Source organism: Strix uralensis, chromosome 2, assembly GCF_047716275.1.
Source record: "Strix uralensis isolate ZFMK-TIS-50842 chromosome 2, bStrUra1, whole genome shotgun sequence".
NCBI lineage: Eukaryota > Metazoa > Chordata > Aves > Strigiformes > Strigidae > Strix > Strix uralensis.
Window position 1 is genome coordinate 70,622,660 of NC_133973.1, and position 14,223 is coordinate 70,636,882.

A 14,223-nucleotide genomic window follows, 5' to 3' on the forward strand; every position below is an offset into this window, starting at 1 on the left:
AAGGTCTCTTCCAACCCAAACCATTCTGTGACTCTGAAATGCGCATGCAGGTGTAAATGCATGTACATGCACAGATAAATGTGTGAAAACATACGTGAATGCAGGTGGGTGGTTCTGACACATGCAAACATGGAGCAGGCCCGTTCCTTGGTACAGGTGTGAGTATCGCATGTTGTGTCCCTCACACGTGCGAACTGCACACAGCCGTGGGGTGGTGGGTGTGTACATTCCCCCCTGCAGGGGCAGATGCACACTTTGTGTGATAGCATGCAGAGGTACACACAGGTACAATGCACCATCATCACAAGCTGCTGTGGTGCAGCCCCAGGCTCCTCTTGCCACCAGCCCTAACCTGTGGGCTTTTCAGACCCTGTTCTGCCATGGGCTGAAGACAGCCATGGCTTGGTCCTGGGGCACTGCCGCTCTGGCACGGGCCACCTGCCTAGCACTCACCTGCAGCACGGATGTTTGGCAATGGGCATTTGGAGGTTTGGGGTCTTTCTGCAAACTGCCATATGGCTTAGCCCTGTAACTCAGGTCAGATGAGAGCTGTGAGGAACATCAGGGCCCGGGACAGCTTTACCAGCTCTAGGCTTTTAACTGTGGTTCCCAGTGGGGAATGCAGCACAGGTGCCCCTTTATTAAAGGAGAGGTGATAGTGGAGGGTGAGAAGTGGCTTTGGTAAGCAATTAACCCATCTAATTTATGTATTACCTCCAGATGTTTCTTGCCACTGAGTTTAAAGGCAGCCTAAGGTGAGTACAAGCATCTCTGATAGAACTAATTCAGTCCCAGCTGTGTAAAAGCACTGGAAGTTAACAGTCTAGTATCTCTGAAGTGATGCATGTATGTATACCTGTGTATACATATCATCCACATGTGTTCTAAGCCAAACCAGGGACTGCTAATGACTTGTGGTTGCATGGATAAAATTAACTGCACTTTCACATAGTTTCTGATGATGTCTGATGTTTTTATAAACAAGAATTTTAAGAAATCCCTTTTTTTTGAGAAAATAGAAAAAAAATAGATGAAGTTAATCTATCAACATTCTCAGATGTTAGCATAGTAACAGAAATAGGGAGCCTAGGCCATTTGATCACTTTGTAATTCAATGCTCTTTCTTATCTAAGCTGTTAAGGATATGCTTTCTTCATCTGAAACCTCAGAAGTACTTGTTTTGCTACTGAAATCCTATTTCTGGTGCAATTGGAAAGTGTGCCAATAGCAGGGTGCTTTTGTTTTCTCAAAATGACTGCCATGTCATCCCTCTCCTCATTACAGCGTACTCCAGATTAATCAGCTCTGAGACAGAATCATTTATGCTCCCAAGCTGCCTTCATACATTTTTACTTAGAACCAGTTTGAAATGCAATTTAGCTACTACCAGCTGCTAAAGTCCAGCTGCTGTACACTTGACCTTTCCTTGATGTTTGTCTCGGTTCACTTACACTTCCCGTTTCCCCAAAACATCCTAGAGAAGTTCATTTGCTCTTCAGGGTAGCTTGGGGATCTGCCTGCCTTTTCCAACACTATTGCTATTGACGGACATTTCTTTCTTAATGCTGCATTTTTATCTGTGCATTTTTAGAGACAGTAACGTTTGGTTTTCCCTGCAGCACTTCTAGCAATCTTTATTCTTGCCATGTATTGCCAAAAGCAGAAGTTAGTCAGCTTGAAAAAGGGCATAAGGAACAGCTCTGGTCAAGTGTTTGAATGAGTCATCTGCAGAAGAGTTGAGGTTAATGGAGGTGGGCCATAGGTTGTTCTCATTTTTTGAAACCTGCAGTGGGAGTCGAGGAAAGTCTGTGTAATACTTGAAGTCTGCCAGAAAAAAAAGTAGAGAGGGAGGCCCAACGTCAGGTTTAAACTTGCTGTGCAGTAGTCTGCCCCTCTACTGGAAAACTGGGAGGCATCTATGAATTGAAAAATAATGGATACTTGGCTTATTACCAATTAATATCAGTATATGAGTTGCATCAAGCATTTGTGGCAAGAAATTGGTAAATAAAGAACATAAGGCTATCAGCAGAGAATGATGTTGATCTTGCATGCTGCGGCTCATTAGCTTACTCAGCCTTTTAGAGTGGTGTAGAGACTGCACAATAACCAACTTCCATGTCGTTGTCAGTCGAAGCATCACCAGGATGTTTGTTACCCTCCTTTCCTAATGGAACAAGTCTTACGCAACCATGCTGGCCATCAGACTCACTGCTCAATAACTCATTGGCCAACATCAATCAAACTTGATAGCAGGGTAAGACATAAACAAACATGAAGTTAGAGCTTCTGTAAAAGCTGGTATATAGACAGCTCGGAGATCCAAATTAGTGCCGTCACCAAGGGAAATGTAGTCCATACCCAGCCCTTACGCATTTTGTGTGACAGAGGTGCTCGCCAACCAACACGCACACCGTTCCAGATTAACCATGGTACAGCTCCTGGCCCCTCTTCAGAGCTGGGGATGCAGAACAGCTGCTTGTGGGGAAGAACATGGGAAATACTCAGAAGATCTAGAGCTGTTACTACAATACAAAGTGTTCTGCAAAGTTGAGGCAGAATATTGTCATGGTAGACAGAGCACAGGTTGGGAATTTTATTGGGAAAGAATTTCCACAAAATATGACTCCATTTTTCCTGTAGCCTTTTTATTATCTGACTGCACAGGGTTATTTTCTTTCTTGCTAGGAATAGATAACCAAGGTCATAGTACAGAGTCCACTCTCCCTAACACACCTGCCAAAGATCATAAACCTACAAATAAGTCTGTCTGCATAACAAATCAATGCACTACAGTTGCCTGAAAAGGGTGTAATTTTTTTTTTCAAAGATGCGTAGCACAAAGACAGAAAGAAGATGCAGCAGACCAAGGGAGTTAAATGATAAACCCAGGTTCAGATAAAGGAATCAGAGGAAGCTAAAATACAGAACTAAGAAAAGAGGACAGAAGGAGCAGGCAGGAAGGAGGCTCTCGGCAGCTGGTAAGAAGAGCTGTAATTGGGAAGCATCTGCAAGTCAGCAGTCAGCCTGCATTCTCACACTTGTTTTCCCTCAGGAAATGTTTAAATTATGTTTACATTTAAATTGTGAAATTGTACGCTTTTGGTAAGATTGGAGAGCCCCTGCCTGTATCCCAGATTCCTGCTGTATTTTTTGTCATTCCATAGAAGCTGCTACACAGTTTGTTCCAAGGAGGCTGAATTGCCAAGATCCAGGTTTTCAAGACACCTTCTGAACACAGATGCGCTACAGAGGAAATCTGTTACTTTGCTACAGCCTGATGTCTTCAACACTGGGTAATCTTCCAGGAAATGTTTAGCAACCTCTGTCCTGTGGGCACAAACGCACTCGGGGGGCAATGTGAGCCCAAAGAGCCAGCATCGAACCAACAGCTGGTTGAGACTGGATGCTCAGCCAAATTCAATCACCAGCTCTCAAAGAGCAAATGCAGCTACTCTGCTATGAAGAAGCGACTACCATACTGACTAATAAGCTACCTGCTTGGTTCAGCACATACAAAATCCCAGGAAGAGAAGTTTGAGGAAGTCAAATTAAAAATGAGGACCTGAGAAAAAGAGAGTCATGATCACCTGGCCTGTCAATCTCTCCCATAGCTGTTGAACATCTGAAGTCACTTTCAGACAGATTTGGAAGAGTAAAAATGTTCAGAGATCATTAGATCCTCTGTAGGTTTGGGGGGCAGGGGGACAGGTGGAGATCAGCAGCTGGACAAAGGAGAACAAAACCAATGCTCCCACAAGCAGAAAGGCAGAACTAAGCAGAAAAAACCTTCACTATGGCTGCTTGAGGCTATTGCGGGGGGATGATACAGTAGGGGATCAAGGGCATACATCACAAAGATGGACTTCGTTATTTCCACCGCTCGTGGAACTACTCATTTTTAATTGCTATACCAGAGTAATTTGGCCAAAGAGTTCTAGTCTATAGCAATTAAGAAAAACTGCACATCTCAGCACTTTTAATCAATTAACATTGCTTTGTAAGGCAGAACCACTTCAATCATCTTCAGGATAACACCATTGCTTTTAATCCATTGTTTAAAACCGTTGAACCAGGAAGCTGGGGTTCAGAAAGGGAAGGCGGCACACATTCACTGCTTGGGATCAGTTACTGCACACTGCTGCCAACTCTCTGTGCGGATAAAGCCTCTGGCCATTACATTCCTGTGAGGCACATACTCCTTCTTGTTTTAAAAGTCTAGTAAGATGGATCTGATCGGCTTCCATATGCCTAGCAAATGAATTACAAGGTGAATGGTACACACTGAAGAACAAACTGCACAAACTGAAGTGCCACAATCTCACAAAGGCTAAGAAATTAACATCTAATATGCATCAAAGATTTTATTTGCATTAACTGAAGATTCAAATATTAAAATAAGTCTACATTAAATTACAATATTAAATATGCTTTAAATACAGTAAACTAAACGTGTTTAGTTTCTAAACACAAAGGGAACAAAAATAATTCAGAAGAATGCAATACAATTAATGACACCAGATGACAGAATAAGGACTTCAATATGTAAATCCACAAGATGTCAACTCTTAGCACTGTTTACTTTAAGAAGAGGTGGTGGCCTTTTAATGGATGTACAAACTCCGTGTTACATAAACTTAATAAGGTATCTCTCAAGAAAATATTGCTCAGTTAAATTCTCATTTATGCCATGATCAAAACTCCTTTGGTAGCTCTTTTTCAGAATGAAACACACCAGTATGCAAATCCGGAAAATAAACAGAGTCTTGTAAGTATTGCCACAAAAGGTGTCTTCCTTATAGTTACAATTACCTTACAGATCTACAGTGTCTTTCATTCTTTAATTCAAATCAACTTACATATATACAATATGTAACAAAGTACTCACAAAATCCTTAGTCTTTCAAGACAAAAAACTATGCTTTCACAATATTGAGACCATAAAAGTCTTTTTAAAAAAAAGGTTTTGTTTTTTCAAGTGGAGCACACTGTACAGTAGGTTCCCTGTATGTTATTTTCAAGGCAAAACTAAATGTTACGGCAATTACATAAACAGTGATAAAACAACAGTTGCCCTAAAATGAGGTAGGGCCTCTTTGACTCAGATCTAATCTTTGCCACCCAAGCCAGCAGAAATAGTAATAAAATAATAATCCGTATTTCAGCTAAATAATCCAACAACTCACTACACACATGAACACAGTTGTCCTCTTGGCACTTCAAGGATCTCACTTCAAAACCTGATTTATCCAAACCAGACTGAAGTTTATCATTGCTTGGAAGAAAATTTACTGAACACAAGTTTAAGGGTTTTCATGGTGCATAATTTCAAAAATTCAGTGTATTTCAACAACACTGCTTGTACATAAGTGTTCATCAATTAAGGGTTTTTAAAAAGTTACCCAAGTTGTCACTGTAGCTAAAGAATGCAGCATATAGGGTCTTTAGGGATGCAGTTAGAAACACATAAATGAAGAAACTAGACTTGCATCCATCACAAAAGTATTTCTCACACAGGTAATTTTACCCTCCATCCAACTTCAATGACATTGTTAAACAAAACTGTAAAACCTAATTTTGAAGAACCCAAAAGAACAAAAGAGTAACTAAAAGAAATAAAACCATGATGTTTTAAATTAGTAAGGAGTCTTGACAAGGATGATCAATTAACATGTCATTTTGCTTCTTTTCCACAGCAGTGCATGCAGCTGGTTGAATAATATACATCAACCTGAAATCTGCTAAAAGGAAAGTCTGGAACAGCGTAGGTATTTGGTGTCCTGAAGATATATGTGGATGATTTTGGTTTTTATTTTTTGGGTTTGTTTTTTATTTTTTTAAATAAAAGTATTTATTCTCCATTATGCAACATAGTGGTACTGATTAGGGTTGTCTTTGTCTCTCTCCATATAGTCTCTGTCAATGAGAGATTCAATCCTCTTTTTCAAGTCTCCAGGCTACAAGAAAAGATGAGATTAGTGTAACAGTAATATAAATGCAAATATATTTTATTTTAAAAAATAGCTAACAGCTTACGTAGCTAACAGCTACATAAGAAAATACGCCACAGTAAATATGCCACTGATACTCTAGTTTATTTCTGTTCACACGCTCATTTTAATACCTTAATCTTTGGATTCGATTCAGACATATTTCACATTTCTTATTCAGGATGGTTTGAAAAACAAAATCAGTTACCTTCACAGGAAATTTCAGTTGATTATACAATTCAGAAACAAGGAGATTATGACCAAGAGTCTTTCTCATCTTCATTATTCGTACAATAGCAGCATCAATCTGGTATTGCCTGTCTTGAAACACTCTTTCAGTTGTGCTGACCTGTTCCTCGACCTAAAGAACAACACAATGCCGCAAATCATAGGAACTTTTATTACTATTTTTTATATCAATTACATTTCTATAGTTAACCTTTACACTGAAATGAAATTCATGTATTCTTATTCATCATTGAGACAAATGCATGCATTACTGCATGCTAAGAGCTAAGTGATTCTGAAGTGTACTGCTAAAGCAAGTCTAAGATAAAATTAAGGATAATGTAACGAAAAAGAATAATGTACATCTCATTTTAAATCTATTTGATAAATTAAACTAAATATTAAAAACTCACTTCAGATTTTTGAGAACACGTAACAGTTTGACAGCCCAAACACAGTAGTCTTTTGTATCAAACTGATCAACTCCAAATTGACTTTTGTGGATTTTAATATGCAAAGGCAAAAGGAAACAAGTCAATGTTGATTAAAACATGTCACCTTGTGTCAAGAATTGGGTTTTAAGTACAACAAAGACATCAACTGCAAAAACAGGGACAACCCTGACTTTAATAACTCTTTTACCTGCTAAATAAAGAAGTGACATGGTGACATTTGATTGATGAATTCAATATAGTACCAGCACTTCAGCAATACCATAGAAACTTCTAAGACGGACTGAAGCACCTACAAGATGCTATCAGTTTAATATATAGGCATTTAAATTTGCAAGCACAGGAAGGAACCCCAGTTGTTTCAATTTCAGTGAGTTTTAAAAACCTTTATTGCCCCTGTGAGTCATCCTGACTACCGAAAAAATGAAGTATCTGTTTCCTTTCTCCATATGCAAAAACTACGAGAGGAAATGCAGAGATTCTGTCTCTCCATGTGGGATGTGGATAAACAGTTAACATAAACTGAATGAATGCAAAAAATAAATACATACTGTTTCTTTCATTTGGATTTGGTTGATCTTTATTCTAAACAATTTATGCTTGAAATCACCATTAAAGATGAATTTATCTCCATCTTCTACATCCTTGCCTTTTGGATTTTTTATCAATACTCGTGCTTTTCCACAAGCTAAAGACTGCAAGGTTCTTCTTAATTCACTGTCCTCTGTGAAGAAGTTCGAAGTATGGGAGAGAGCAGAACAAAACATTAACATGAAGAGTTTTATGTGATTAATCTGAAATACAATTGAAAAGTTACTGGTTTTATTTTAATACCTTCTTCCAGCTAAGTTCCAATTAGGAACTTAGTCTTCAAGCTTAGTCTCACACCTTTCACAGGTAAGTACTGAGACCGTGCCCAGAATTGTGTATGTCAGGAAGACAGACTCAGGCTCACCTCACTAAGCTTTCCATCCAAAAGTAGTTTCAGAAAAGACTTCACATTAACATGAGCCTGGTTTTATTGCTTTAGTTTTGTTTGGTAGTAACAAGACTTTAGAAGAAAACAAATCAGTCAGTGACAAGAAGTTCAAGTCCCTCATTTTAAGATTTCATCACTATGCTTAACACACACCAGAAAATATATAATAAAAAAACTAAATTGGCAGGAAGATGTTTTGTGAGAAGGTAGAGCCGACAGCTATTATAGTCACAAACTTCCCCCACAACAGGAAAGTAGCAGAAACAAGTGGGTGAGGAAAATTTTATCCAGCAATATTTAAAGCTAAAAGCATTTGGACAAGTAGATAAAATGGAGTCTAAAACACTCTACTAATTATGTTGCAAAGTCTCGTATCAAGATTTTGCATTAAAACAGCCTCTGCAGTCTCTAGAAAACTTTTATTCACAATATAGAGTTATCACCAAATGTGTTGAATCTCCTGAACAGAGTTTTAGTCTAAACATTGAAAGAAAAGTTTTGCAATCTAGTGCTGAAGTGCAGTGTAGCCGAGTAAAAGATTAACATTATTATTATTTCTAAAATACTTCAACCAGTGTCCTTTTCCTTTTTTTAAACTTCGTTTTTCTGTGCTTACTAAAAAAAAAAAAAAAAAATCTTTAAACTGCATTGACTAAACAGGCATTTAAGATATTTCACACTTTTTGGGCGTTTCACCTTCAGTAAGTGCAGAGTGTTGAGTTGTGTTTTTGTCCAAACACAAGGATACTATTAAAAACACTCGGTATACTTTGGAGCTTTGCTCTGGCCTTGCATGCTAAGTCGCAGGTTACAGTCTGCCAGCGGGAAGGAATCTGCGATTACCTATCAATCACTGAAGCAAAAACTACAGCTCCTAGAGGCTTTCTTGATAATGCGAAAGGCAGGTAAAAAACATGGAGTATATTCGGGCAACATGTCTCAAAGCAGCATGGTTACCAAAGAGAAGGTACCCATTCTTTCTCTTGAGTGACAGTTGATGCATTTCCTAAATGTACTAATGTACCAGGGACAATCTCATCTCTTCCAAGAAACTGGCGAAAATTTATTGTAACAGTGACTCGAAAACACAAATTCCAACTATGGCCAGTTAATGCAGATGAAGACGGGGATATCCTGAAGAGGCAGAAATCCATGTGCTGTTTATTTTGGGTTTGGTTTGTGTTTTTTTTTTTTTTTTTGTAATGTGTTAATTGCACATGAGGTACTCTTCTACTTAGAATGAAGAGAATTCATATGACTTTTTGACCTCCAAAAGTGTATGTGTTTTGTGTTAGATGGCAATGGAACACAAAGACAGACAATAGACAAAGTCTGAAATGCCAGTTGCCTAATACTCAAGGGTTTTGGTATCCAGATACCCACTTAATTTTTAAAGTGAAAGACATTTGCAAAACTAACTTGTAATACTGTAAACACAGCAATGTAGCTAGTACTGAAGCTGCATAAATGAATGAGCATCTGGACAGTAGAACCACAGAATATATCATATTCACCTCTGTAAAATATACGTAGTAGACAATGAATGTATGAAAGACTTATTAAAGAACTGAAACTCTGGACATAGCTGTCCTATCCTGCCAAGAGCAGCACTGAACACAAATTGCTAGGTTTTATGTTGTGAAAGCACTTGCATAAGCAACTGAAAGTTTTAAGTCATACCATACTGACTGATCATTTCTTTATGTTAACATCAGTATAACTCCTGAGTGAAACAAACATAGATTTACCTGACTGCCCCTATCTTCTGCTGTAGTCAGGAAGGGAGTTGGGGAGACAGGACTGACAGACCTGAGGAAGCCCCGTGGAAGCACTGCTAAAGCTGCTTCAACAGGAGAAGGAAGAGCACCGAACTTGCCAAACAGATTTTTCTAACACTGGAAAATCCCAACTGCTTCACACCTCATTCCAGTACATTATATAGTCAGAGGTCCACAGGAACACATTAAATAAGCAGAATATAACCTATGATCACCTTTTTGGTGTTCTCAATTAAAAATCAATGTACATGCAAGAAATTGGGGGCTAACTCAATTTGAGTTGATTTGATGTTTGAGAGTTAGTGCTTTAAGGCCTGCCATTAATCTTAGGCAGCTAACTCGGTTTCATGGATTGGATCAAAATACCTGCCTTGCTCAGCATGGGCTCTTTGACTTGGCTAGTAACAGATGGAGAAGCTAAAAGGTGCCTGAATTCTTGTGCTGTGAGAACTCGTGAATTCACTATTCACTGTCTCTAAGCCATTCATAATTCTACAGACTACTGTATTTCCTCCTTTTCACCTCTCTCCAAACTATCATGCCCAAGTTTAAGAGATGAACTCTCCATCCTCTGCATGGGAACTGTTCTATACCTTCCATATTTTTTCACATCTTTCTTTGTCCTTATCTAGTTCTACTATACACCTGTAAAGATGGGCTAAAATGAAATTTATTAAGTATCCAAACACAAGCACATATGAAGCACAATGATGCTTTCTGCCTTTTTCTCAGTAACTTCCCCAGAAGTTACCAGCACGCTGTTTGCCCTTCTGATCACTGATGAACTTTCAGTTGATGTTTTCAGGGGACACAATGACAGCACAACTTCTTTCCTGAGCAGTCATGCCTAACAAAGCCAATCTCTGACAGGTAGCTAAGGTTTTTCCCTCCCCCCACCTCAGATATATTCATCAACAATGGACGCCATTTGATCTCCTAACGGTTCAACAGTGTGAGATCCTTTTGTAACTTTTTTAGACATTTCAGATTTGACCTTCTCCAGAAATCGGCATCAAATACTGTCACACCAATATTCATCTCCTTCAGATCATTAATGGCCATGTTGAATAATACCTGGGGATCCTAAATAAGAGCTTTCTTTCACTATGAAAGCTGCTCATTCATTTCTACCTGTTTTCTGTCTTTTAATCAATTATTCACCCCTAAGAGGAACTTCCCTCTCAAGTCATGAAAATTTAGTCTCTTTTAGAGATTGTGAGGAACTCTTATCAAGAACTTTTTAAAAGCCAAGTGCACAATATTCATATTTCACAGAATCACAGAATCATCAAGGTTGGAAAAGACCTTGAAGATCATCCAGTCCAACCATTAACCTAAAACTGACAGTTCTCAACTACACCATATCCCTAAGCACTATGTCACCCGACTCTTAAACACCTCCAGGGATGGGGACTCCACCACTGCCCTGGGCAGCCCATTCCAACACCTAACAACCTGTTCTGTAAAGAAATACTTCCTAATATCCAGTCTAAACCTGCCCTGGTGCAACTTGAGGACATTCCCTCTTGTCCTATCGCTTGTTGCTTGGTTAAAGAGACTCATCCCCAGCTCTCTGCAACCTCCTTTCAGGTAGTTGCAGAGGGCGATGAGGTCTCCCCTCAGCCTCCTCTTCTCCAGACTAAACAACCCCAGTTCCCTCAGCTGCTCCTCATAAGACCTGTACTCCAGACCTTCACCAGCTTCGTTGCCCTTCTCTGGACACGCTCGAGTAATTCAATGTCCTTTTTGTAGTGAGGGGCCCAAAACTGAACACAGTAATCGAGGTGCGGCCTCACCAGTGCCGAGTACAGGGGTAAGATCACTTCCCTGTCCTTGCTGGCCACGCTATTTCTGATACAAGCCAGGATGTCATTGGCCTTCTTGGCCACCTGGGCACACTGCTGGCTCCTGTTCAGCCGGCTGTCAGTCAACACCCCCAGGTCCCTCTCTGACTGGCAGCTTTCCAGCCACTCCTCCCCAAGCCTGTAGCGCTGCTGGGGGTTGTTGGGGCCATTTGCATATACTGTATATGTTGTCATTGTTTGCATATACTTGCTGAGTCTCTCAAAGAATTTGAAAGGAAAATCATGCATCACATAAATCATGCGGGCTCTTCCCTAATATACATCTATCCATGGGCCTACCGATTCTGTTCTTCCCAGTGCAGACCTGCCACCCCACAGTAATCTGCAAAATTACCACATGAACGTAAAAAGAAGATAAAAAATTTAGCATTGCTCTTGTCAAGCCTGCACCAAGGCTCACTTAAATTATAACCTAGACAGATTCCTGTAAAGCTTTGGGGTGAATACTATTGAGTTGGCAGTGGTCTAATTCACTGTCTGATTTACTCATCTGTTCTAAATCCTTTACTGAGACTTCAACTTGCAATTATTTTATTCTGCCCTGTGGCATGTACATAGCCCTCTGAACTTTCTGCAGTAAACACCAATATGTAAAGACTGAGCAACACCTCGTAACAGGTCTCAACATAAACACATGTTAATTAACTAAAAACTGCAGAAGACTTCCACCACCTCCCAAAAAGAGCCGGAACATGTGAACACCAAAGTAAAGGAAGTGCTTAGGGCCAGTTCTTCAGAGTTAGGAGGTTCAGAATTCCTTCCAGTGTTTAGTTTAGAACTGAAGAATGGGCACCCTGGGTCAGAAGGTCCATCTAGCCCAGCACCCTGTCTCCAGCAGTGGCCACAAGCAAGTGCATAGGGCAGCATATAAAAGCAAAGCTAACACAGCTCCACACTTCTCTGCTCTTCCTCGCTCTCTTCATCCTGCTGCTCTCTATGTCTCCAATCACTTAGGGCTCAGGGATTTCCTAAGCCAGAGGTGGTTTCTATGTGCTGAGAAACCTTCAGTGCTTTGCTCTTCCCTGAACCTGTCCCCTTGAACTCTGTAAACTTCCAGCTTTTACAACATGCTGTTCAGTTTTCACCACCATGTGCTAATTTTGGGGTTTTTTTCCCTCTAGCTTTTCTTGAGTAAGAAAACAAATCCTTATTCACAGATTTCTATTTACCTTTTGGTCTATTTTGTTTAGTCCTAGCACATATAACTGTTCCTTCTAAAGAAGCTCTCCCATGTCTTCCACCTTTATTCCCATTCTCTGAACATTTCTCAGATCCACTGTGTTATTTTTAGATGGTGGAGGGAGAAGTCTGACAAACCCTATAGACTTTCTAAAACATTAAAATGTGCCAGCAACTTCACTCCCTTTGAATTTAGGTGGAGCCACCCTTCTTGTACAGGTCTCCCCTGTTTCAAAGACTTTCCTACTTCCTAATAAATCTAGACCCTCTTCCACATGTCATTTTTTCAAGCATACACTGCAATTCCACTTGTCTGTCTAGCCCTGCACATCATGTTTAGAACGTTTAGAAACTGTTTCTATAGCAACCCTAATGGCCAGGTTTTGCCCTCCAGGATTTCTACCACATACTGTTACTTGTACCCATGAGCCAGGACATCTGGTTCATCCAGGGTGGTCTCTGAAGGTATGGCTGTCAGCACCTCTGCCCTTAGTGGTCAATTCACCAAGCAGCTGCATCAAAAATTCAGCTACCTTTTCTAATAACCGAATTGCTCTTCTTTTCCAACCAGCCAGGATACCAGCCTTCGGCAGGGTACTGCTGAGCAAAAGGATCATCCAAGTAGCAGAAGGCAGGAAGGGCACAGTGTGGGACCTATTTCTGACATAATTTCTGGCCATAAGAGTTTCCTCTTCATTAGAAGTAGGGAGACTGCTAGGTGAGAATGGGACCTCTCTAAAGCAGCTCTGAACACCTTGTGTAGGTAGAGCTCGGGAAGACAGAGATTTTACGTCATCCATCCTGGCCTCATGAGAAGCCTGTGGACCACGAACTGTCCTCATTACTTGCATTCCCACACTACTTCCCCACAGGAGATAGAAACACAGACACGGCACTCAGCGCAATGACATAACACAATATAGGTAGCTCCCAACTATCAATTCTAGCCAGCTGCCTTAAAAACAGTCTATTGAAATGCTTTCTATTGTGCTATAATGGACTGGATTTCCATGCAGCTGATTTTATCTGTTGCTGTCAGGCAGCCAGAACGCAAGCTCCAAGGCACAGCAATACAAGATGAGAAAGGAGGATCTGGATCAGGCTTGCATGAACTTATGTTTGTTCGGTAACCATTGTACTCTGACCTAATGAGCCTCTGCGGTCTACCCCGATGCTTATCATTCACACTGGCATGAGTTCTCTTCAGCTCCCTTAGCATTAATGGAGTGGATGACTAAGCAACTTGAAGTACTGACACTGAGAAGCTGGAGCACCCAGGCTGCCTTCTGCAATGCATCATTCTGAACCACAGGGATTCTTGATATCCCCATTTTACAGTATTTCAGTAAATATATTTACAATATTTTACTTGTATGGGTTCAAATACTCTTTCAGCAGTTGCTATATTGGGTTGATTTTAAGATTCAACACATGAAGGGCTACTGGGTATGACCTGCTGGTTGATGCAGAAGTTCCAGAGAGTAAAGAGATGATAGCATTATCATTTTTAATGCCAATGGCTGTAACTATTTCAAGGGGGGGGGGGGGGGGGGGGGGGAGAGGGGGAAGAATCACCCAGGAGCGTAAGAAGAACACAGAATGCAAATACTGCAGATGGTTAAAAAGAAAACTGAACTCTTCCTCAGTTTTCTTTGTCCTTTCTGCCTTCAGGTTTCAAGTGCAGAGACAGACAGCTACAAAGTATAAACCCTACAGAACCCTGCTCTTAACAACTCAGACCTATTGTAAATG

The 14,223-nt window shown here is 40.3% G+C and overlaps 1 protein-coding gene across 2 annotated transcripts in view; it reads right to left on the minus strand.

The window, feature by feature from the left end:
• Nucleotides 1-4,349: 4,349 nt before the first annotated feature.
• The window catches only part of CUL4A (cullin 4A), a 41,832-nt gene continuing 31,958 nt past the window's right edge, over nt 4,350-14,223 (minus strand). Inside the window, exons 18-20 of one of the 2 annotated variants that reach the window (XM_074859207.1) lie at nt 7,222-7,394; nt 6,199-6,351; nt 4,350-5,957 (exon numbers count right to left, since the gene is read on the minus strand). In XM_074859207.1, coding sequence (XP_074715308.1) covers nt 5,862-5,957; nt 6,199-6,351; nt 7,222-7,394 — 422 coding nt within the window. In that variant the 3' untranslated portion in view covers nt 4,350-5,861. Of the gene's footprint in view, nt 5,958-6,198; nt 6,352-7,221; nt 7,395-14,223 lie in introns of those variants that run through there. The other variant, XM_074859208.1, reaches the window with a different exon arrangement.